The sequence below is a fragment of the Sus scrofa genome, chromosome 14 (assembly GCF_054392235.1).
Source record: "Sus scrofa isolate SSC_HxYL_T2T_F1_AM1 chromosome 14, Sscrofa_HxYL_maternal_Yorkshire_Landrace_v2.0, whole genome shotgun sequence".
NCBI classification, from domain to species: Eukaryota; Metazoa; Chordata; class Mammalia; order Artiodactyla; family Suidae; genus Sus; species Sus scrofa.
Genome location: NC_139396.1, coordinates 18,240,016 through 18,263,952, shown reverse-complemented (window position 1 = coordinate 18,263,952; position 23,937 = coordinate 18,240,016). Strand labels below are relative to the sequence as shown.

Genomic DNA, 23,937 nt, shown 5'->3' with positions numbered 1-23,937 from the left:
GGCATTTATGAAAATATCCACAGGGTACCTATGTCTTCAGTCATTAAAATTCAGGTTGTGTCCTAAGTGGGGGTGGCTGCCAGCATGTCCTGAGAGCAGAACCTCATCCCATGGAGCTCATGTGAAGCTTATCATCTTGGCTTCCATAAACCCAGTGCACCTGCATCAGCCCTGAAATGCTGCCACCTTCCCTGGCACTTTCAGGTCAAGAAGAATAAAAACCTTGAGCTCAAATGGACTTCAGAGCTCATCTGACTCACCACCTCATTCAGGAAACTAAATTGAAGGAGGCCATGATATTTTAGCAAGTAGAAATTCATCTCTTCCAATTTCCCCATGAGGCCAGCCATTGTAATTTTAAAAGGTGACAAATGTACTAATTTATTCATGGTATCATGTTACCTCAAAAGGAACCTGTCCTGGAGTTCCTGTCATGGCTCAGTAGTTAGTGAACCCGACTAGCATCCATGAGGATGTGGGTTCGATCCCTCACCTCACTCAGTGGGCTAAAGGATCCAGCATTGCCATGAGAGTGGTGTAGGTTGCAGAAACAGCTCAAATCCTGAATTGCTGTGGCTCTGGCATAGGCCGGTGGCTACAGTTCCAGTTGGACCCCTAGCCTGGGAACTTCCATATGCTGTGGGTGTGGCCCTAAGAGACAAAAGGGCCAAAAAAAGGAATCTGTCCTTCTGTTTCTTCTGCAGCAGTAGACTCTCACTCTTCCACCTCTGTCCTGAAGTTTGCATCTGTGAAACCATTCAGAGAAGAATTTCTAAAGTTGAGAACATGTTAGCAAAAGAAAATAAAAACATAAAAAAGAGGATATTATAGTAATTCACTTCTCACTGTAGTAGTACTTCCAAACTGGAAATCAATTCTAAGAATATTAATAGGAGAATAATTAAACTACTACAAGTCAGTCATTTACTGGGCATTTCAATGAAGTGACATTTCTAGGAATTGGAGATGCAGTAATAAACTGTGGAGCTACATCACTCATCTCATGACCATTATAAGTAACATCAATTTAAGTGCAGCTTTACTGGTGTGAAATGTAGAAAAGTTGGCATTTAAAAAGCACAATGGGATTGGTGGCATCTCTGCAGGGCCAGGACAAAGGTTTGATCCCTGGCCCGGCACAGTGGGTTAAAGATCCAATGTTGCCATACCAGTAGCACAGGTCACAACTGTGGCTTGGATCTGATCCCTGGCCCAGAAACTCCATACGCCTTCAGGGCATCCAAAAAAGAAATGAAACATGAAAAAATGAAAAGAAAGTATGTAGGAGTTCCTGCTGTGACAAGGTGGGTTTAGAATCTAACTAATCGAAGCAGAGGCACCAGTTCAATTCCTGGCCTGGTGCAGTGGGTTAAAGGATCTGGCTTGCTGCAAGGCATGGGGTTGCAGCTGTGGCTGGAATTCAGTCCCTGGCCTGGGAACTTCCATATGCCTTCGATGCAGCCATTTAAAAAAAATTGTGTAACTCTGTGCCAACAGGAGTATCTGTTTCCATGCTCTGTTTCCAAATGCAGGATTTAAATCTTGCTGCTGGAGTAGAAGGAATGAACGCCTTTATTATGATCTCTTATTCTTGTGGGAGAAGGCAGGTCTCTGCTTGACGTTTTTTCCTCCACCCATCGTAGGATCAAAACTTAAGTTTCCCTGTAGTTGTGGCTGTCAATGCTGGAGAGAGTCATTTCAATAAAACATAACCTTATTTTATCCCATGTTGATAAAATAACAGTAGTCCTGTGTAGAGATTGCCAGAATCCATTCTACAAGAATTCTGCTTCTTCTGGTCTACTCATGAATTTCTTCCCCTGCTCAAACTAGTGAAGACATTCCTATGAAATTACCCCCAACACCAACAGAAGGAAAACTGGAAAATTCACAAATATGCACACAGTAACATGCTCTTAAACAACCAGTGGGCTAAAGGAAAGATCACAAGACAAATTAGAAGACACAAATGAAAGAAACGTAAACATGCTGTACCAAAATTTTTGTGATGCAGTGAAATATGCTCAGAAGGAAATTTGTAGCTTTTTTTTTTTTTTTTGTCTTTTTGCCATTTCTTGGACCGCTCCCACAGCATATGGAGGTTCCCAAGCTAGGGGTCCAATCAGAGCGGTAGCAACGGGCCTACACCAGAGCCACAGCAACGCGGGATCCAAGCCGCGTCTGCAATCTACACCACAGCTCACTGAGCAAGGGTAGGGACCGAACCTGCAGCCTCATGGTTCCTAGTCAGATTCGTTAACCACTGCGCCACGACAGGAACTCCGAAATTTGTAGCTTTAAATGCCTATGTTCCTACATTAAAAAAAATGTCTCAAATTAGCCACTTAAATTGGCACCTTAAAGCACTTGGAAAAACTCAAATCTAGCAGAAGGAAGGTAATAATGAAGATTAGAGTGGAGATAAAGAACAGAGAATCAAGAGGGAAAATAAATGAACCTAAGATATTTTCAACGAGCAACAAAATTGACAAATCTTTGAGAAAAGACTCCAATTAAAATAAGAAACAAAAGTGAGGAAATTACTACAGACCTTAATACCAAAGATAGCATTGAACTGTACTCTTAAAAATGGTTAAAATAATGAGGAATTCCCATCATGACTCAGCAGAAACGAATCTGACTAGAATCCATGAGGACACAGGCTTGATCCCTGGCCTCGCTGTGTGGGTTAAGGATCCAGCAATGCCATGAGCTGTGGTGTTGTAGACATGGCTCAAATCCTGAATTGCTATGGCTGTGGTGCAGGCTGGCAGCCATAGGTATAATTTCACCTGTAACTTGGGAACCTCCATATTCCACAGGTGAGGCCCTAAAATGACTTAAAAAAGAAAAGAGAGTTAAAATGATGAATTTCATGTTATGTAAATGTACCTCAATGAAAAAGCTTACATTTGTGTGGATTCACACCTACAATCTGTCCTGTTCCTTTGATCTATGTGTTTGTGTGTGGTTAACCTCTTACTATTACCATACTGTCTTGATAACTGTGATTTTATAGTAAGTCTTAAAATCAGATTTTCTTCTTTTCAAAATTATTTTGGCTATTCAAGTTCCTCTCACTTTCTATATAGAATTTAAAATTAAGTTGTCAATATATACAATGAGTGATCCTGGGATTTTGACTGGAGTTGTGTTAAATCTATAGATCACTTTTTTTAAAATTAGCATCTTAACCATATTTAATTTTTCAATCCATGATCATAATATATCTCTCCATTTATTTCGATTTTTAGATGTCTTTTGATCTTCTTTATTAGCTTTTTTTTTATTTTTAAGCATATAGCTCCTGCACACATTTTCAGGTTTATATCAAAGTATTTCCTTTTTTTAAATAAAAGGTATTTTAAAAACAGATTTATACATTAATATTGTATAAATTGCATTTTAATTTTTGTATGTTGACCTTTTCTTTTTCTTTTTCATTTCTGGCCACCCTGCAGCATATGAAGTTCCTGGGCCAGGGATCAGATCCAAGCCAGAGTTGTGACCTAAGTCACAGCAGCAGCAACTCCAGATCCTTCACCCACTGTGCCAAACGGGAGATGGAACCTCAACCCAGTTCTCCCAAGATGCTGCTGATCCCTGTTGTGCCACACCAGGAACTCCATATGTTGACCTTTTATTAGGCAACTATGCTAAATTCACTTGTTAAGTCTAGGAGCCTTTAAAAATAGAGTCTAGAGACTTCTACTTTAATGATCATGTCATCCGTTCCAGTCTATATGGTTTTTTCTCCCCTTGCTTTATCATACTGGCTAGTCAGCCTATGATGTTAAAAAAAATGTATATCTTTGCTTTGTTCTTGATCCTGGGGTAAAATATGAAACCTTTCATACTAATCCTGGTGTTAATTATAGATTTTTGTAGGTACCATTTATTAAGGAAGTTCCTTTCTATTCCTAATATACTAGAGGGTTTTTTTGGGGGAGTAGCACCCTGCAGCTTATGGAATTCCCGGGCCAGGGATCAGATCTGAGCCAAAGTTGCGACCTACACCAGAGCTGTGGCAATGCCAGCTTCTTTAACCCACTGTGCCGGACAAGGATCAAACCTGCATCCTGGCACTGCAGAGATCAATTTTCTTTTTTATATCAATTAATTTTGAAATTTTTGTCCAGGGATCAGGATACTATAACTCACAGGCCAAATCCTGCTCATCAACTGTTCCTGTAGAGGCCATAAGCTAAAAAAATTTTAAAAAGTTTTTACAAATTTTTAAAGGATTGTAAAAAGAAGAAGAATATAGTATACTACAAAAACTGTATGACACCCAGTGGGCCCTAATTAAACTCAAAAGCTTCTGCACAGCAAAGGAAATCATTTCTAAAAAAAGACAACCTACAGAATGGGAGAAAATTTTTGCAAAGGACTCAACTGACAAAGGTTTAATCTCTAAAATATACAAACAACTCATACAATTCAATAGCAAAAAAACAAACAACCCAATTGAAAAATGGGCAGAAGGCCTAAAAAGACATTTCTCCAAAGAAGGCATATAGATGGCCAGCAGGCACAAGAAAAAATGCTCAGCATCACTAATTATTAGAGAAATGCAAATCAAAACTACAATGAGATACCACCTCCCGCCAGTTAGAGTGGCCATCATTAACAAGTCAACACATAACAACTCCTGGAGAGGATGTGGAGAAAAGGGAACCCTCCTACACTGTTGATGAGAATGTAAATTGGTAAAACCAGTATAAAAAACAATAAGGTAATATCTCAGAAAACTAAATATGGAACTACCATATGACCTACTCCTAAGCATATATCCAGACAAAAAAAAATTCATTGAAAAAGATACATGCACCTGTATGCTCATGGCAGCACTATTCACAATAGCCAAGACATGGAAACAATCTAATTGCCCATCTGAATGGGTGTTTAGGAAGATGTGGCACATATATACAATGGAATACTACTCAGCCATAAAAAGGACCAAATAATGCCATTTGCAACAACATGTATGTACCTAGAGACTCTTCTACTGAGTGAAGTAAGTCAGAAAGAGAAAGACAGACCCCATATGATATAACTTACATGTGGAGTCTAAAATATGGCACCAATTATCTATCTACAGAACAGAAAAGATCATGGACATGTAGGACAGAATAGTGTATGTAGTGGGGCTGGGGAGGGACTGGGATGAATTGGGAATCTCAGGTTAGTAGATGAAAACTCTTGCATTTGGAATGGATAAGCAAGGAGATCCTGCTGTATAGCACAGAGCACTATATATCTAATCACTTGTGATGGAACATGATGGAGGATAATGTGAGAAAAAGAAGGTGTATATATATATGTGTGTGTGTGTGTGTGTGTGTGTGTGTGTGAGAGCCTGGGTTACTTTGCTGTACAGCAGAAATTGACAGAACATTGTAAATCAATCATTTTTTTAAAAAGGTATAAGTTCTATCTCTAGAGTCTTATGTTTTTAAATACGAGGATTTATATGGCTATCTAGTTGTTCTAGCACTATTTGTTGAAGAGATTATCTTTCCTCCCCCTCCCTCAGGCCCACACCTGCATCCTCCAACTTTGTGGCCTTTCTGGCTGGTCCACCCTGGATTTAGAGCCTACACAGCTTCAGTGGAAACCCTCCGGAGCTTTCTTATGGTCCAGACCCTCTGAGGATGCCATCCACATATGCGGCTTTCCAAGCTCTGGCAGAAATAACCACCATCCTCTCTGAGCCCAGGACCCACTTCCACAGCCCTCACTCATCCAAGACCAAAGTTTCTCTCAGCCTTTAATAAGTTTTTTTGGGCTGGTAAGAATGTGAAGTTGAGGAGTTCCCGTCCTGGTGGCAGCAGAAACAAATCCGACTAAGAACCATGGGGTTGTGGGTTCAATCCCTGGCCTTGTTCAGTGGGCTAAGGATCCAGCATTGCTGTGACCTGTGGTGTAGGCCACAGATGCACCTCAGATCCCTTGTTGCTGTGGCTGTGATGTAGGCCAGTGGCTACAGCTCCGATTCAACCCCTAGCCTGGGTACCTTCATATGCCATGGGTGTGGCCCTAAAAAGACAAAAGACAAATAAATAAAATAAAATCATAATTACAGAATTCAGGCAAGGGTCTGATCATGTAAAGTTACATAATCATGCATTGATTGATTGATTGATTGATTGATTTTGCTTTTCATGGCCACACCTGGGGCATATGGAAGCTCCCAGGCTAGGGGTCAAATCGGAGCTGCAGCTCCTTCCCTACACCACAGCCACAGCCACACCAGATCTGAGCCATGTCTGTGACCCACACCACAGCTCACGGCAATGCTGGATCCTTAACCTTCTGAATGGGGCCAGAGAGCAAACCCACATCCTCATGGATACTAGTTTGGTTTGTTACCACTGAGCTACAACAGGAACTCCAATATAATACTGTATTTTAAAAATTTATTGTACTTTATTTCATTTTTGGTCCTTTTAGCGGCCACACCCACGGGAATATTGAAGTTCCCAGGGTAGGGTTCGCATCCGAGCTGTAGCTGCCAGCCTACACCACAACCACAGCAACACCACATCAGAGCTGCGTCTGTGACCTACGCCACAGCTCACCGCAATTTGGGATGAACTCACTGAGCAAGGCCAGGGATTGAACCGGGGTCCTCATGGAGACTAGTCAGGTTCATTACCACTGAGCTGGAAGGAAGGGAACTCCAATAATGTATTTTAAAAGTAAATAAATTCATTCACTGTGAGTACATTAAATGTCAGGCCATACACTGGGTGTGTACAGTGATTATACACACAGTGATGCAAGAGACAAACATTCTGCTCCTAGGAAAAAGTTTAGAGGGGAGAAGAACTGACATGACACAAAGATCCTATAAATCATTTAGTTGCAAGTGTGCTGAGCACACCTGTAGCTTGGGGGGAAGTGCTACTCAAATTAACGCACTCAACAGGCACTTGGTGCAACCAGTATGGGAGTTCAACCCGGTGAGCCCGAAGAAGGTGCCACTCGTGTGGAAATCGTGGCTTTCCAGGAAAACTCCAGAAGGGAAATTCCAGAATATTCCAAAAGAGGTGGGATCATTAAGCCAAAGGGGTGAATCCTGTTCACAGGTGCCCAGCACAGGCCAACCCCCAGGAGCTCTGGATGCACGGGCAGCCAGAGGGGCAAAGGAGTGGGAGACTTTCAGAGCGACCCCTCCAAAGGCCGCCGAGGTTACCACTTCGGGGTCCACAAACGTCCTCTGCCAAGTGCGTATTCAGAGCCACCCGACTCCCCCTCCCAGATTTGGGAAACTCAAGTCCAGAGGGGATGTAAAGCATGGTCACAGCAGGACCATGAACTGCGCCCTGCCTCTTGCTTGGGACTGCACGCGCTACCTTGTCCACTTGGGCGGCGCGGAGCAGGTCTTGGGCTTCCAAAAACGAGAAGACGTGATGCCACTCAGGCAAACCCAACTGTGCCTGCATGGTGCCCGCCGCCCTAGGCGCTCTGGCCAGGTCACGCCTTCCAGGTGTTTCTGCCCCACAGGCCAAGCACTGCCCCGCCCTGCTTCAGCCCCTCATGCCCAGCCCAGCCTCCCACTTCCGCCCCTCAGGCCGAGCCCTTCCAGGTTAATCCTTGCCAGCCGTCCTCTTTCAGGTCCCAAAAGCTTGCCAAACCCCCTTCTGCTTGGCCTTCCACTGGTCTCTGCCCTGCCCCTTGGCTCTTGCGTTGTCCTGACACTCGGCAGACCCTCGCCTCCTCCCTCACACTGACATTCACCCTCGCTCTGACCCTTGCCCTTGCACAGACCAGCTGGACCTTGGGGTGTCCATGACCCAGCACCTTTTGAGCCCTTGCCCTGGTGCTAGCCCTTACGCAGAACTCAGTCCTTTTCCTCAGCCTTGCCCTAATCAAAACCCTTGATTTTACAAACATCACACATCTACCCTACCCTTGTCCCTACCTGACCCAGGCACACTCTAACACACACTTCATCCTAAACTTTCCCTAGCCCTGACTCCCACCTTCACAGTCGCCTTCACAATGACCTCCAGCTTCCCTCCTGCCATGGCACTGGCCCTTGCCCAAAACCTGGTGCCTCTCTTGTCATGGCACCCACCCTGGCTCTTATCCTCGCCTTGGTCCTGATACCAGGACCTCACTCTGGACTTGGTTGTGGCCCCGGCCAAGATCAGATCAGAGTTAGCATAAATGATAACAATGTAAATGTAATGTAAAAGCAAGTGTCATGATCAAGTTCAGTGTCAGAGCAGTCAGGGTGGCAGACAGTGATGAAGATCAGAATGAGGGTGAGTGTCCAGGGTAAAATTCTAGATCAGGTAGGGGTCAAGCTAAGAGGATGGTCAGGGTCATGGTGTCAGAATCAGGTTCGAGGATCAGTGTGAGGATCAGGTTGAGACTCCATCGGAGAGGATCCGTAAGAGGATGAGGTCAGGGTAAGGATCATGGTTGTCAGGATGAAAGAACGATTGAAAGTTGGATTCAGGTTGGCAGTGAATGTCCAGTTCTGAGTAGGATTCAGTCAAGGTGAGGGCGAGGCTGATGTTCAGGATTAAGCATCAATGCAGACTTAGAGTCAAGATCAACCATGAGGATAACTGCCAGGATCAGAGTGAAGGCCAAGGTCAATTAGAAGTCAAGGTGGGGTTCCTTTCCTCTTGCTGCTGGAAGGAATCAAGTCCTCCTCCACCTCTCCCTCCCCACCACCAATTACACTGGCCCAATCTGCATAATCCAGGATACTCTTTCGATCTCAAATATGTACCCTTAATCACATGGCAAAGTCCCTTTTTTGTTTAAGGCAATATATTCATAGGTCAGGACATGGGCGTCTTTGGGGGGACATTATTCTGATTATCAGAGAGGATCAGTTTGGTTTAGTCAAAAATCAGGCTCAAGGTTAAGGTTCAGTGTGATATGATGGGTCAAATGAAGGTGATCAGACTGAGGATGAACATTCACCATAAAAATGAAGGTCAATGTCAGTGTGAAATTCAATTTCAGGATCAGGGTCTAGGTCAGCTTTAATGTCAGGATGGGGTTAGGGTGTCAGTGATGAGGCTCTGTGTTTGGATGAAGACCCAGGTCAGGGTGAAATTGAGGTCCAGGTCAAAATCAGGATTAAGATCAGGGTCATGGTCAGGCTTGGGGTACAGATATTTCTTTCACCTTTGGCGTAGTGTAGTTCAGCACCAAGGCTCAAGTTCAAGGGCAGGGTAGGTTGGTATGATAGTCTTTACCAAGGTGAGGATTCATTCTAGGGGTAGAGTTAAAGGTCAGAATCAGATGGAGAGCAGCGAGTGGTTCATTCATGGTAATGTTCTGGGTCACGATCAGTGGGAGAGAAGTTGTCATTGTCAAGGGTAAGTCAAGATCAGGGTTATAATGAACATCAAAGGAGTCAATTAGAGGGTCAGTGTTAAGGTGAAGATGAGAGCCAAGTTCATACACAAGGTTAATTCTAGGTCAAGCAGGGTCAGAGTTTGAGTGAGGCTGAGAGTCAATGCCAAGATCCAAGCCAGGTATAGATGGGGAAGGAGTTGGCAAAGAATTGAGTGAGGGTGAGTGACTGTATGTCAGGGTCAGGGTGATAGGGTCAGGTTCAGCATAAGGCTCAAGGCCAAAGTGAGGGTCAATGTCAGGGCGGACTAAGGTTTAGGGTCTTTGTGAGTGGAACTGGCCAGGGATCAGCAGTCAGGGTGTGGGTACAGCCTCACATTTATGTGGAGATGAGAGATAACTAGAAATTGAGCTAGACTTAAGGTTAGAGTCTACAGATGTGGGTAGTCCAACAGGCAGAGGCCAGATCCTTAAAATATCTTTAAAGACCTATGAGACACTCAGACTTTACCCTGAAAGCAACAACTGTGCTTTGCCCTCTAAAAACCTGGAGGGCAGTGACTGTGGCAGTGTTAGTTCTCTGTGAACTCTGTGCTCAGAGGAGTTTATCCACATGGGAACAAAATGAATGTTTTAAACTAAAAGATTGCTAAGTTTCTCCATTTGTCTGCTTTTGTATATCTGTGAGCTGATTCCACACTTCTTATTTATTACAGCCCTGAGTCTTGGGATATGATACGCTAAGTCCTTTCATCTTTCTCCTTTTCTTCTGCTTCTGCCTCCCCCTCTTAACCCTTTCATTTCTGCATATATTTCAGAATTGGCTTACCAAATTATTAAATAAGAAAAAGAAGAGCCAGTTCGGATTGTACTGGATTTACTGAATTAACAAATGATTTTCAGGAATGTCTGTCCTATTTGCCTGGTGTCTGAGTAAGGAGGTGGCCTGTGTGGTCCTGGCTCATGCTTATCCTGAGGGTGATGTAACCAGATTAAGATGTGGAGGGTCACGGAGTTCACCTCGTGGCTCAGTGGTTATTAACAAACCCAACTAGGATCCATGAGGATGTGGGTTCAATCCCTGACCTTGCTTGGAGGGTTGGGGATTTGATGTTGCCATGAGCTGTGGTGTAGGTTGCAGATAAGGCTCAGATCTGGTGTTGCTGTGGCTGTGGTGTAGCTGTAGCTCTGATTTGCCCCTCGCCTGGGAACTTTCATATGCCACAGGTTTGGCCCTGAAAAAGAAAAAAAAATGTGGAGGGTCACTTATTGGGTCCCCAATTTGAGCCATCCCTGGGCCTTGACTTCTGTCATCTCACCTTCAAGTGGGAGCTCCAAGACATGAAGCACCTAGAAAATCCCCAAGACTAAGGCGGCCATGAATGGGGCTACTTTCCAAGTGACCAGAGACAAGCAAGGGCCAGGAGACCATGCTACCTCAGGCACATCCCTCAACAGGAGCTGAAGAGGGGTACACATCAGGTAGGACTATTTGGGTTTTATCCTAAATCTCAGAATTGAACTAGTGCTTAATGTCTCTGAGAACAAAATCAAACCACACTTTCCTCCCCACTTGTGTTTCTGACATCTCACACTCAGTGCTCCCCCAGATGGCTCTACCGAGGCCGTCTCTGACCAAGAAGGTGGCAGCTAGAGAAGCAGCATGGTGGCAGACACAGCAGCAGCACTCACTGCCTCCTTGGATGGACCTGTCAGCAGCACACAGACGGCAGCTGACAGCGCAGGCCGCAGGTGCCCTCTGCTGGGGCTGGATGTCCTCATCACCCAGCTGAGAGCAGGACCAGGTACAGCCTGTGGCTGAATCAGGCCAGAGCTGGGGAACAAGAGGCCTGGGTGGTTCTGGTGGGGAGCACGCTGGCGGGGCCTGGCCTAGCATCTCAGCCCTCCAGGATGAAGGGCCGAATCAGCTCCGGGTTCAACAGCGACTCCTCCAGAGGCTGGTCCACGTGGAAGTCATGGACGTGGGGGGGTCCTGGGTGGGCCTTGGGGGTAGGTCCCTCTGGGCGGTGGGGAATCGGCAGCTCCGAGGGGTGGGCCGGCAGGGGAGCTGTGAAGAAGTACTGGTGCAGGAGGGCCTGAAGGCAGCAAGCAAGGGACAGCAAAAGGAAACCAGTCACCTCCCCATCCCAGCTTCAGCTCACTTCCCTTTGAGGGGGAGATGTCAACATTGCCCTGAAGAGGCCTTCCTCCCTCTGCTCATCAGTGCAGCTGACTCCAAGCCTCTGAGTGCTTGCTGCCCAAGCACTGCTCCAGGGACCCAGGATGCAGCAGCAAACAGAGCAAAGAGGAGTAGGGGAATAAATCATATAAAGTAGTAGGAGAAAGAGCACATTGGATGATGAGTGCTGTGGGGGGTGGACAGTGAGGAGGAAAGAGGAACAGCGGAGAGGCTGCAGACCTGAAGATGGGCAGGGGAAGCCCCCGGGAAGTGGCGCTTGAGAAGAGACCTGAAGGATGAATGAGTGAGGCCCAGGGACATGGAGGGGCCCCAGAGCAAGTGGAATGGAAGCTGCCAGGGTCACCAAGGGGATGGCCCCTAGTGTGTGATGCCTGAGGGTCACAAGGACCTGAGTTTCTCCTCTGAGAGGGAGCCACAGGAGGGCCCTGCAGGGGAGGGTGTGACAGCCTCCCTGGACAAGATCCCCCTCTCCGCCAGGGGAATGGGCAGGAGGGGAAGCTTACCATGGGGTGGGGGCGGGGGGGTGACTTAGACTTGGGACAGCAGCAGGGAGCTGAGAAGGGGTCGGTTGGCCTCAGTACACTCTGAAGGCACTGCTGACATGGGAACTCACCAAGGTATGAGTGCCAAGGGCAAGGAGGGGAGGACAGGTACACCCGATAGAGGCTCTGATGCCATCCCTGCCATTGGCAGGTGGCCCTGCCCTCCTCCCCTGCCTTCCAGCCACAATCCACCTGTCCTGGGTTCTCCTCTCCAGGCCTCTGTTCATTATTTCTCTTGGGGAAACAGCTCCCTGTGCTTAAACTGATCCTTCTCCAGGAAGCCTTACATGACCCCAAAGTCAGTCCCAACATCACTCTTCAGGGCTGTCACAGACTGGCTGCCCTGCCTCACCACAGGCTGGACATCCCACAGACACGAGCTACGTCTGTCTGTTCACTCTGCACCAGGGCCCAGGACAATGCCTGGCGTGTGCCAGATGCTGAGTAAATACTTATTGAAGGAATAAAGGCATGAAGAGGTGAGTCACCAATAACCTGAAGATGTGCTCTTCTGCAATGTGGGCATGCCCTTCTAATGGGCCACCCCTGGCCACCACAGCCCCTCTGGGGTCTGCTCAGGAGAGGCTCAGCTGCTCCACACCCTCCTGCACTGGCTCCGGGGGTTCTGTCCGAGCCCATCACAGGTTCTGGGGGACCTCAACCTGCTGGGTCACATGAGCACGAACGAGGAGGCTCAGGGCACTAGGTGTCGCCTACCTGGGAGGCTGCAATGCGCTGGAGTGGAGGGTAGAGGAGGAACCGCCCCAGCAGGTCCAAGGCCTGGGGAGAGGCATCGGGCAGCACCTCCTCCAAGGGTACGTGTGCCTGCTCCTTGAAGGAGATCTTGTTGTAGTCAGGCAGCTCTGTGATCTCCTGGAGGAGAAGCAGGCCCATTAGGGCTGGTACCCGCCCTGCCAAGCCCCTGCTTGTACCAGGTCACTCTGTCATCACGCACTCAATCCGTCCTTCAGTCCTTCCTCCACTTCTCAGGAGCCCACTCTGTGCCCAGCTGTGTGAGTGCCAGGGACAGGTTGGAAAAGACAGGGGATGGGACACGGACCAGCTCTCCTGCCTCCAGCAGGGCAGGAGGAGCCCCTGAGCTGAGCCAGGACAGAGAATGGGAGGTCAGGGAGTTGTGGGGCTACAGGAGAGAAGGTGTGGGCCAGGGGACTCACTAGCTCTTGGGGGGACAGAGGATACCTGTCCCACCCCTCCCCTCCATAGGGCCCTACAAACCGGCCAGACTTGAGGGCTGGGGGTGCTCAAGATGCGAAGCACACAGCAAAGCTGTTCGATGTCATTCTCCCCTGGGAAAAGGGGGGACCCGTTCAACAGCTCCCCCAGGATGCATCCCACGGCCCTGCAGATACAGAACACAAACATCTCAGAGACCTCAGCACAGCCACAGATCTCCCCGCACCAGCACTCACGCCTGACACCAGGGTCAAAACACCCACAAAGTAGCCTAGAGGCTTCAGAGTGAAGAATACAGACCCCCAAACCGGGAAAGACCTCAAGTCTAGAACGCAGAATTTATACCCCTTCCTCTGCAGCTCTCAGGCCTCAACCCCTCAGCAGTCCTAAGACCTCTCAGAGCCTCCCATTCTGGACATACACCCTGTCCTCCCATCCCAGGGAAGACCTCCAAAACGGCCCCCAAATCTCACAGTCTCAGCAAATACAGACCATCCTACCGTAGAGAACTGTTCAGGGCCTTCCCATCCAGGGCCCCAGGCCTTGGGCTAGCTCAGGGACACTGTGTTCCAGGGTGTCACTCCCTGCAAGCAGACGTTCCATGGCCAGACCACCTTCCCAACCTCCACCCAGAGACCTCCTCCTGGGACAGCCACTCTCATCCCACCTGACCCCCACCCAGCTCAAAACTCTCATGGAAAAGAACAGTGACTCCAACTCCTCAGAGATACTCTAACCAAGCAAGACACCCCCAGGGCACCCCTGTATGTTTAAGCTCACAGCAGGAGAACAGCCCCTAATAGCCTGGAGACCTCAATGCCCAGTGGGAAAGATCACTCGAGCACCCGCACCCACCCCCTGCCCAGCCCACAGGAGGCTCACCACAGGTCAACACCCTGATTGTACTGGTGGGCACCAGACAGGAGCTCAGGGGCTCGGTACCACCTGTGAGAGGATGGCAGTGGTCAGAGCCAGGTCACCGGTCTGTCAGGAAGCTGCCTGCCCCAGAAGGTCACCCTGGCCCCCACACCAGCTCCAGGAGCACTGTTTGAACAGAAGGTCCAGAAGCATCTCTACCCCAGTGGGAGGGTTGGGGCCTGGCCATTGCCTGGTCCTGCCTGGGAACTGGTCCTCCCTACCTGGTGGCCACCTGGTGCATGTAGAGGCAGCTGCCATCTGAGGAAAAGACCCGGGCCAGGCCAAAGTCCGCTATCTTGAGCTGGCCCGAGGCGCTGATTAGCAAGTTGGCTGGTTTCAGGTCCTGAGGGCACAAAAAGAGGCATTGGTTCCTTGTGAGCCCCCATGGGACCTCAGGATAAGAGAGCTGGGCAGGCTGAGCACCCGGGTCAGCCCAGGACCGCACCTCCTTCAGGGCTATACCCCTGGCCACTCACACATGGGCCTGCCCCCTTTGTCCCCTCTCCAAGCATGCCCTACATCATGGTCCCCCAGGTCCCACCCCAGGCCACGCTGGAACTGACCCGATGCACAATGTTGTTGGCATGGCAGAAGGCGACGTCTTTGAGCAGCATCTGCAAATAGCTCTTGACCTGTGCCTGGGCCAGTGGCCTCTGGGCGTGGCGCAGCACCTCAGCCAGATCTGACAGCATGTACTCAAAGGCCAGCACAAAGCCTGCACTGTGCGGGAACACAGCCTTCAATTGCACAACCTGTGGGGGAGGGGGAGAGGCATACCATCAGCCCCCAGACTCACGTGGCTCACACCCTCTGTGGAACTCTCGGCTCTTGCCTCAACAGAAGACCAGGCAGAAAAGGTGACAGGAGATCTGAGCTTAGAATCAGGGAGCTGGGTGCTCTCATGTGCTCCCCTCTCCCAACAGAAGGCAAGACCCTACTCTAATGCTCCAGTAAAGGCGCAGGAGAAAGGAGGTCTAAGAAAATCCACTTAGGGCAGTGTCTGGTCCCCCACCCAGCCTACGAACTGGAAAATCACCTGGAAACACACACACACACACACACACACACACACACGTCTCCTCCTGTTTCTTCTACAGCCATTAACTCCCAGAACCAAGAGAAGGCACTGGTGATCACATATCCCAGTGCTGGGACAGCAGGAGATATGTCACATATACTTCCTGAGGGCCCACAGGTCACAAGGGCCAGGCTGCACAGCAGTGAGCAGGAGCAAGAGCGAGGGGGTCCTGATGGGCTTTAAGGAGTTCGGGGGACAAATGACTGACAGGCATAAGAACAAATCTATGGGGTATCTTGATGAAGGTTCTGATGAAGACAGAAGAGATGGGCTGGGCTCACTTATGCAGGGATCTGGGAAGGAGTTCTGGGCAGGGGGACAGTGAGCACAGGGCTCCAGAGGCGAGAACAGGAAGGAGGCTGCTCTGTACTCCTGGAGCCTAGATGTACTTGTCAGGCAAGAGAAACTTAAGTGATGAATGAATAGAAAAAGAGACTGGAAGAGTTTTCACCCTGGCGCAAGGGAAAGAAATCCGACTAGGAACCATAGGTTGTGGGTTCGATCCCTGGCCTTGCTCAGTGGGTTAAGGATCCGGCATTGCCATGAGCTGTGATGTAGGTCACAGACGTGGCTCAGATCTGGCGTTGCTGTGGCTCTGGCATAGGCCAGCAGCTGTAGCTCCAATTCGACCCCTGGGGACCTCCATATGCCCCAGGTGTGGCCCTAAAAAAAAATAAAAAAAAGAGAGAGAGAGACTGGAGGTGGGTGACAGCAGACAGTGACAATTCTTTTGGAGTGAAAAGAAGCCACTGGGGCTTTTCAAGCCGGAGAGTGGATAACTTCAACTACACATTTTGACTGTAGAGTGGGGTCAGGGAGGGGGTTTGGGGGGCAAAGTCATTCTGATGAGAGGTGAAGATGGCCTGGGCAAGGCTAGAATGATATCTGGAGTGTTTTAAAGATAGAACCTTCAGGCCTGCTGATGCACAGGACACGGGACCCCATGGGCCCTCTACCTCTCCCACGCACAAGCTGCCGCCAAGTCCTTTTACCTTCCTCAAAAAATGAGAAGGGGGGAGTTCCCATCATGGCTCAGTGGTTAACAAATCTGACTAGGAACCATGAGGTTGCAGGTTTGATCCCAGGCCTCACTCAGTGGGTTAAGGATCCGGTGTTGCCATGAGCTGTGGTGTAGCTCGCAGAAGAGGCTTGGATCTGGCATTGCTGTGGCTGTGGTGTAGGCTGGCAGCTGTAGCTCTGATTAGACCCTTAGCCTGGGAACCCCCATATGCTACGGGTGCAGCCCTAAAAAGCAGAAGAAAAGAAAAAAAAAAAGAGAGAGAGAGAATGGCCATATTACTGCTTTTCTGATTTTGAGAGTAGGAGACAATCACTTTACAGATTGAGACAAACACATAACATTCAGATAATACACAAACTCATAAGCAAAAAAAAAAAAAATCACAAAAGAAGAATCCTATCACCTACTGTCAACCTCACAAGTATATTCCACCAGACTTAGCAACAGACATGGCACATACAGACATATATGCACAGGTGTATACAAAATACTTTCGCACAAAACCAGGATGACACATGCAGTTGTATAATATGGTTTTGGCACTGATGTAGCACGAACATCTCCAGAGGATAAGAAGCAAGCCAGAGTATCACCCACTGTTGGGTGGGTGGACCTGCCCTTGGCATTCCCCAGGAAATTACACACATTCTCTATTCAGGACACGGTCAAGAGAGATGTGCACAGAGAGAATGAGGCTGGGAGGGTGTGGTCTCTCCTCCTGTACCCACAGCCCCTCCAGGGCCCATCACAGCACAAACGAGGCCAGGAGGGTCTTGCAGCCTCTGTCCTGTCTCGAGAGCCAGGTCAGGGTCAGGGTCAGTGTTCGTCACCAGTGCCCAGCAGAGGGCAGAGCCTATGGGGGCCCCAAAGTTAAAATGTACTGATTCCCCAATCAGAGGAGAAAACTCAGAAGGACAATGTGGAGTTCCCATCATGGCTCAGTGGAACGAATCTGACTAGGATCCATGAGGTTGCAGGTTAGATCCCTGGCCTCACTCAGTGGGTTAAGGATCCGGTGTTGCTGTGAGCTGTGGTGTAGGTCACAGACAGGGCTCAGGTCCCACGTTGCTGTGGCTGTGGTAGACCGGCAGCTACAGCTCTGATTAGACCCCTAGCCTGAGAACCACCATATGCTGTGGGTGTGGCCCTAAAAAGACCAAAAAAAAAAAAAAAAGAAGAAGAAGGACAATGTACATAAAGCTGCTAATCCAGCCTGCGGAACACAATGGGAGCTCAATGGGTGGCAATTATCCTTATTATTAGAATTCATTAAAAGTTTTGAGCAAAAAGGGATGTTAGTGAATAAATGAATAAGTACACAAAGAAATAAGTGGGTGAACAGAGAGGGAGTGAGTGAGGAATGAAATAACTGGGGGGGAATAAGGGTGAACAAGTGGACAGGAAAGGGAGTAGTGAGGGGTGAGGAAGCAAACGACAGCAAGTCCCCAGGGTGGAAGTGAGTGGATAAGGGCAGGAACCCCAGCACAGGGCACCAGCCCTACTCACATACTGACTGTCCTCAATCTCCTGCAGGGCCTTGATCTCCCGCAGGGCCTGGTTGGGGATGCCATCCTCCAGCCGCCATAGGGCCACCTTCTTGAGGGCCACGATCTCTCCAGTCTGTTTGGGACAGGACGCAGACACTGCTACCCCATCCCGGGCTGGGAAAAGGAATGGGATGCGAGGCTTGAGGCCCTCGTGAGAGTGGAACGCACCCCCTACCCCATTCTGGAGGGATATCAGGGCCAGGAGTCGCAGCGCTGGGAAAACAGCTCAGAGATAACCACACCAGCTCACAGGGAACACTCGCCATCTAAAAGCACCGCTGACAGCTGGCCGCACCCCACCCCGCCAAGGGGGCAAGAGATAGGAGGACGCCACAAAAAGCTGAGGGGAGGCAGGAGCAATGGCCCATGCGTGGGTGCGAACATAGGGTAGATCTCAAAGGAACCGAAGGAAGGACTGGGTGCTCACCTCCACGTGCTTGGCCTTGAAGACGATGCCATGAGCGCCCTCCCCTATGCGGCCCAAGATGCAGTACTGCTCCATGGCCCTCTGCCTGGCATTATTACGCCCCAGCGTCACAACCTCTCCCGTGCACAAGCAACCGGACCCTTCCTCGTAAGCCTGCCCCGCCCTCTGCGCCCATAGGCGGCTGCCTAGCAACGGCGCGGGCGCGCTCCGGGACCGGGAGGCCAGCGCAGCGAGGGAAGGCGGCCCTGGGCTCGTCTGCGCCTTCCCCTAGGCGCTCGCCATCACGGCTCAGGGCGCTTCACTCAAAGGGAGTCACACGAGTGCACAAAGGACCAACCGCAGCAACTGTCACTGTCACCCCTTCTCAACCCTGCGCGAGCATCACATGACGAGTGACGCCAGAGCACGCACGGGGCGGGGCCATGCAGCCCCGGGGCAAGGCCGGGCAGCAGGTGGGGCGGGGCTGCATAGGCGGGAGGGTGGAGCTGCTCAGCGGGCGGGGCAGGGACAGGGAGCTGGCCGGGGGGGGGGGGGGTTGTTGGCTGAAGGTAACGGGGAGGGGCTAAAGGTGACGGGGGTGGGGCTGAAGGCGGGGCCTGCCCCTCCACCTCCCTGAGCAGGCTTAGAGGTTCCAGCCGCCACCTCTGAGAACATAGAGGTGTCATTTCCCACCTATGAGACACAGAGCCGATGGTGACTGAAGGGAGATGTCTCGGGTCTGTGTCCTGGCAGGAGGATCAACAGGCAATTTGTGGAGAAAGATTTTTAAAAATGCAAATTCTGACCCAGAAAGTCCAAGTCTGAGGGCTTCTCCTGAGGAAGCATTTGGAGGAATTTGCAGCTGAGTGATTTTTAAGAAGTATGTACCAAGGATGTTGACAAAATATACAAGTAGCTTTTAAACTTCTGAGAAAGTGCTCAGTCTCATACACAATAAGGTAAATGCAAAATAATCTACAATTTTCCACCTATCATTGGTTCAATATCTAACAATGCATTGGCCATGCTGTGGAAATATATATATAGGAGCGTTCATATATTGCTGATGGGAGTGTGATTTGGCAATGCTGATCAAACTATAAATGCATATCCCCTTAGACCAAGCAAGGTCACTTTGAGAAATTCCCCCACCTAACACATTGCACATGTATTAAATGACATAGCAGGAGTTCCCGTCGTGGCACAGTGGCTAACCAATCCGACTAGGAACCATGAGGTTGCAGGTTCGATCCCTGGCCTTGCTTAGTGGGTTGAGGATCCAGCATTGCCAGTGAGCTGTGGTGTAAGACGCAGACTCGGCTTGGATCCCGAGTTGCTGTGACTCTGGTGTAGGCTGGTGGCTACAGTTCTGACTTGACCCCTAGCCTGGGAACCTCCATATGCTGTGGGAGTGACCCCAGAAAAGGACAAAAAAAAAAAAAATGACATGGCAAAGTTATTCATTGAATCATAGTTTAAATAGCAAAAGATTGGAAGCACCATAGATGTCCATCCATAAGAGACTGTCTAAATTTTGATATACCTATCAAATAGAAAACCATACTACCTCAAAAAAAGAACAGGCGTGCTTTTTTTTTTTTTTTTTTTTTTTTTTTTTAGGACTGCAGCCACATCATGTGGAAGTTCCCTATGCCACAGTCACAGCAACACTGGACCCTTGACCCACTGAACCAGGCCAGGGATCAAACCGGAGTCCTCATGGATACTAGTCGGGTTTGTTACTGCTGAGCAAGAACAGGAACTCCCCAAGGATGCTCTTTAATGTATAGTAATAGAAAGATGTCTAAGATATATTATTAAGTTAAAAAAGGTAAGACGAGGAGTTCTTTTGTGACACAGCGTGTTAGGATCAGGCATTGTCACTGCAGTGGATTAGGTTGTTGCTCAGGCGTGGATTTGATCCCTGGCCAGGGAGCTCCATATGCTGTATGCACAGCCAAAAAAAAAAAGGCAAGATGCAAAATAGAGCATAGAGTGCCACTAGCTGTGTAAAAAGAAAACAATATAAATAATACTTGTTTATGCATCATAATATGTCTGGAAAAAATACTCGAGATTTCATGATTGTAGTTACCTGGTGGAGGGGCTAGGATTGGGGACAGAATAGAAGGACAACTTTTCACTGGACCTCTTTGTAGTCTTTGAAATGTGAACTGTAAAATTTATTAATTCCTTTTTTTTTTTTTTCTTTTTAGGGCCTCACCTGCAGCATATGGAAGTTCCCAGGCTAGGGGTCAAAATAAAGCTACAGCTGCTGGCCACAGCCATAGCAACAAGGGACTCAAGCCGCATCTGTGACCTATACCGAAGCTCATGGCAATGCTGGATCCTGGACCCACTGAGCAAGGCCAGAGATCAAACCTGCATCCTCATGGATACTAATCAGATTTGTTTCTGCTGCTCCACAATGAGAAATTTCCAAAAGAATTAACAGCAGGGTCTTGAAGAGATATTTGCACATCAATATTCATAATCGCACTGTTCACAACAGGCAGAATAAGGAAGCAACGCAAGTGTCCACAGACAGATAAATGACTAAAAAAATGCAGTATATCCATGCAGTGGAATATTACTCATTATGCTTGGTGGGTTGTTTTGGTCTTTGTTTTTTTGTTTGTTTGTTTTGTCTTTTTAGGCAAAAGACCTGTGGCATCTGGAAGTTCCCAGACTAGGCGTCGAATCAGAGCTGCACTGCTGGCCTATGCCACAGCTCCCAGCAATGCTGGATACTAACCCACTGATCAAGGCCAGGGATCAAACTTGAGTTCTCGTGGATACTTGTCAGGTTTGTTACCACTGAGCCACAAAGGGAACTCCCTATTCATTCTTAAAAAGGAAGAAAAATCTGACACATGCTACAGTATGAATGAACCTTTAGGATATTATGCTAACTGAAACAAGCCAGTCACAAAAAAAAAAAAAAAAAAAGCGTGTGATTTCACTTATATAAGGTGTGTAGAGAAGTCAAATTCATATTGAGAGAAGTTAACTGATGGTTGCTGGGGCTAAGGAGAGGAGGAAATGGGATGCTGTTTAATGGGTATTGGGTTTCAGTTTTACAAAATGAAAAGTTCTGGATATTGGTTGCACAACACTGTAAATACACTTCACACTACTAAACTGAATACTTGGAAATGGTTCAGATGGTAAATTTTATATGTGTTCTTTCCCACAATTAAACTTTAAAGAAGGAAACAGAATCTGAAGGGCTGGTAGGACAACAACAGTATATCTAATATTTAGGAGAGGAGGATGAGATCAGGGCTGACAAAAAGCTGAAAGCTTCACAAATTTGAGAAAAAGCATAATCTGCAGATTCAAGAAGCTGTGTGAGGAGTTCCCATCGTGATGCAGTGGAAACGAATCTGACTAAGAACCATGAGGTTTCGGGTTCAATCCCTGGCCTACCTCAGTGGGATGAGGATCTGGTATTGCCCTGAGCTGTGGTGTAGGTCACAGACATGGTTCGGATGTGGCATTTCTGTGGCTGCTGTGTAGGCCAGCAGCTGTAGGTCTGATTTGGCCCCCCCAGCCTGGGAACCTCCATATGCTGCGCATGCAGCCCTAGAAAAGACAAAAAAAAATTAAAAGTTAAAAAATAAAATTAAAAAAAAGTATCCATACAGAGATGCCACATTGCTTACTGGGGCAAAATATCTCTAATTCCTGTGATTTCTTGTTAGAAGCCATGGAGGCCAGAAGGAAATAGCACACCATTTTTTAAGTGCTAAGAGAAAGGAACTGTTAACAGAATTGTATATCCAGTGAGAATATCCTTCAGGAATGAAAGTGAAAAGAGATTTTCTCAGATGAAGGAAAACCGAGTGAATTTGCTGCCAGTGGATCTAATCTGAAAATTCCTAAAGGATCTTCTTGAGACAGAAGGGGAATGATAATAGAAAGAAACATGGGCTGTCATAAGTGAAAAAGAGGAATATCCAGTGTTGGTATTTGATGAGGATAAAATTATTCTCCACTGAGTTTTTTCTTTTTTTTTTTCTTTTTTTTTTTTTTTTTTTTTTTTGTCTTTTTGCCTTTTCTAGGGCTGCTTCCCGTGGTGTATGGAGATTCCCAGGCTACAGGTCAAATGAGAGCTATAGTCACTGGCCGTTGCAAGAGCCACAGCAATGCCAGAGCTGAGCCACATCTGTAACCTACACCACAGCTCACAGCAATGCCAGATCCTTAAGGCACATGAGCAAGGCCAGGGATCGAACCCACAACCTCATGGTTCCTAGTCATATTCGTTAACCACTGTGCCACAACGGGAACTCCTCCACTGAGGTTTTAAAAATGATGTTTGATGTTTCAAAACAAAAAACTACTGTGGTATTTGAAGTGGTTCTCAATGTATTTGCAAACAATATTTAAAACAGAAAGTCAGAAACTACTAAAAAAAAAATGAGGTGTACATGGGCCAACTGAAAGAGCTTCCAATGGCCAAAGTGAAGCAATTTGACCAAGAAAATAAGTAATATAGTATTGGTTTATAACCCAAAGTATAAAATAAATAGCTATGAATCCCTATTAATCAATCAATCAATCAATCATTCAGACAATCATCTAAATCAATCATTCAGACAATCAATAAGGAATAATAAAAATATTTTGTACAGAATTCCAAATAACATATGTAGGTGCTCTGTTCTCAGGACGTGCAGCACAATTTCCTGCTTTTAACTGTAGACTGATTATCATGTCTTATTGTTAAAAAGGACAATATAGAAAGGGAATAAAAAAACAGTGGAAAAATCTAACAGGAGTCAAGGTCAACAACACAAGTGCTAAGTCCTTCCTAGAGTATGTGTATCATTGATATGTGAAGAGAATGGCACTTTACCTCTGTGATCTTCTCCCCAAAGTCCATAAACTACATCTAATCATGAAGAAACATCAGGCATATTCCAAGCGGGGGACATTCTACAAACTAAGTGACCAGCATCCTCAAAACTGTCAAGGTCATCAAAAACAAGGTGTCTGAGAAATTGTCACAGCCCAAGAGGGGCCTAAGGAGGCATGACAACTAAAAGTAACTTGGTATCATAGATGGAATACTAGAACAGAAAAAACACATGAGGTGAAAACTAAGGAAGTTTGAATAAAAAGTATGGATTTTAAAGTACGGACTTCAGGAATTCCATACTTTAAATTGGCTCAGTGGTTAAGAACCCGACAGGGTCCATGAAGATGTGGGATCTATCCCTGGCCTTGCTCAGTGGATTAAGGATCAAAATGTAGCATCACTGCAAGCTGCAGCATGGGTTGCCATTGTGGCTGGGATCCAGCATTGCTGTTGCTGTGGCTGTGGCATAGGCTGGCAGCTGCAGCTCCGATTCAACCCCTAGCCTGGGAACTTCCTAGAGGCCCTAAAATATATATATTTTAAACAGAAAGTATATATATATTTTTGTTTGTTGTGGTTGTTTTTTTTGTTTTTTGTTTTTTTTCCCTAGGCTGCACTCACAGCATATGGAGGTTCTCAGGCTAGGGGTCGAATGGCACCTATACCTGCCAGCTCACACCACAGCCACAGCAATGCAGGATCAAAGCCACATCTGAGACCTACAACACAGCTCATGGCAACACTGGATCCTTAACCCACTGAACAAGCTCAGGGCTTGCACCTGTGTCCTCATGGATGTTGGCCAGATTTGTTAACCACTGAGCCATGATGGGAACTACTTTT

The 23,937-nt window shown here is 47.6% G+C and overlaps 1 protein-coding gene across 3 annotated transcripts; it reads right to left on the bottom strand.

The window, feature by feature from the left end:
- Positions 1 to 10,184: 10,184 nt before the first annotated feature.
- LOC146396374 (cyclin-dependent kinase 20-like) lies at positions 10,185 to 18,555 on the bottom strand. Of its 3 annotated transcripts, XR_014827207.1 has the most exons (9): positions 18,252 to 18,555; positions 17,784 to 17,897; positions 14,742 to 14,930; positions 14,400 to 14,521; positions 14,143 to 14,205; positions 13,761 to 13,844; positions 13,303 to 13,426; positions 12,784 to 12,939; positions 10,185 to 11,420 (listed from the first exon to the last, which is right to left on the bottom strand). XR_014827207.1 is itself a non-coding variant. In XM_084995964.1 (8 exons), the coding sequence occupies exons 1-8, from the start codon at positions 18,324 to 18,326 to the stop codon at positions 11,223 to 11,225; spliced, it is 1,041 nt and encodes a 346-aa protein (XP_084852090.1). In that variant the 5' UTR covers positions 18,327 to 18,555; the 3' UTR covers positions 10,185 to 11,222. The 3 variants fall into 3 exon arrangements, 2 of the variants coding, with proteins under 2 accessions (XP_084852090.1, XP_084852091.1); XM_084995964.1 differs by lacking the exon at positions 13,761 to 13,844; XM_084995965.1 differs by lacking the exon at positions 13,761 to 13,844 and having other exon boundaries at positions 17,784 to 17,938; positions 18,252 to 18,391.
- Between the last annotated feature and the right edge of the window lie 5,382 nt (positions 18,556 to 23,937).

What these genes read in the sequence shown, in the direction of transcription:
- LOC146396374 (XM_084995964.1), bottom strand. Translation starts at nt 18,326, where the DNA reads ATGGAGCAGTACTGCATCTTGGGCCGCATAGGGGAGGGCGCTCATGGC. An exon ending in AGATTGAGGACAGTCAGTAT is followed by an intron (nt 14,931 to 17,783) that starts GTGAGTAGGGCT and finishes CCTCCCCCACAG; the next exon opens with GTTGTGCAATTGAAGGCTGT. An exon ending in CCAGCCCTCAAGTCTGGCCG is followed by an intron (nt 12,940 to 13,302) that starts GTTTGTAGGGCC and finishes CTTCTCCTCCAG; the next exon opens with GAGATCACAGAGCTGCCTGA.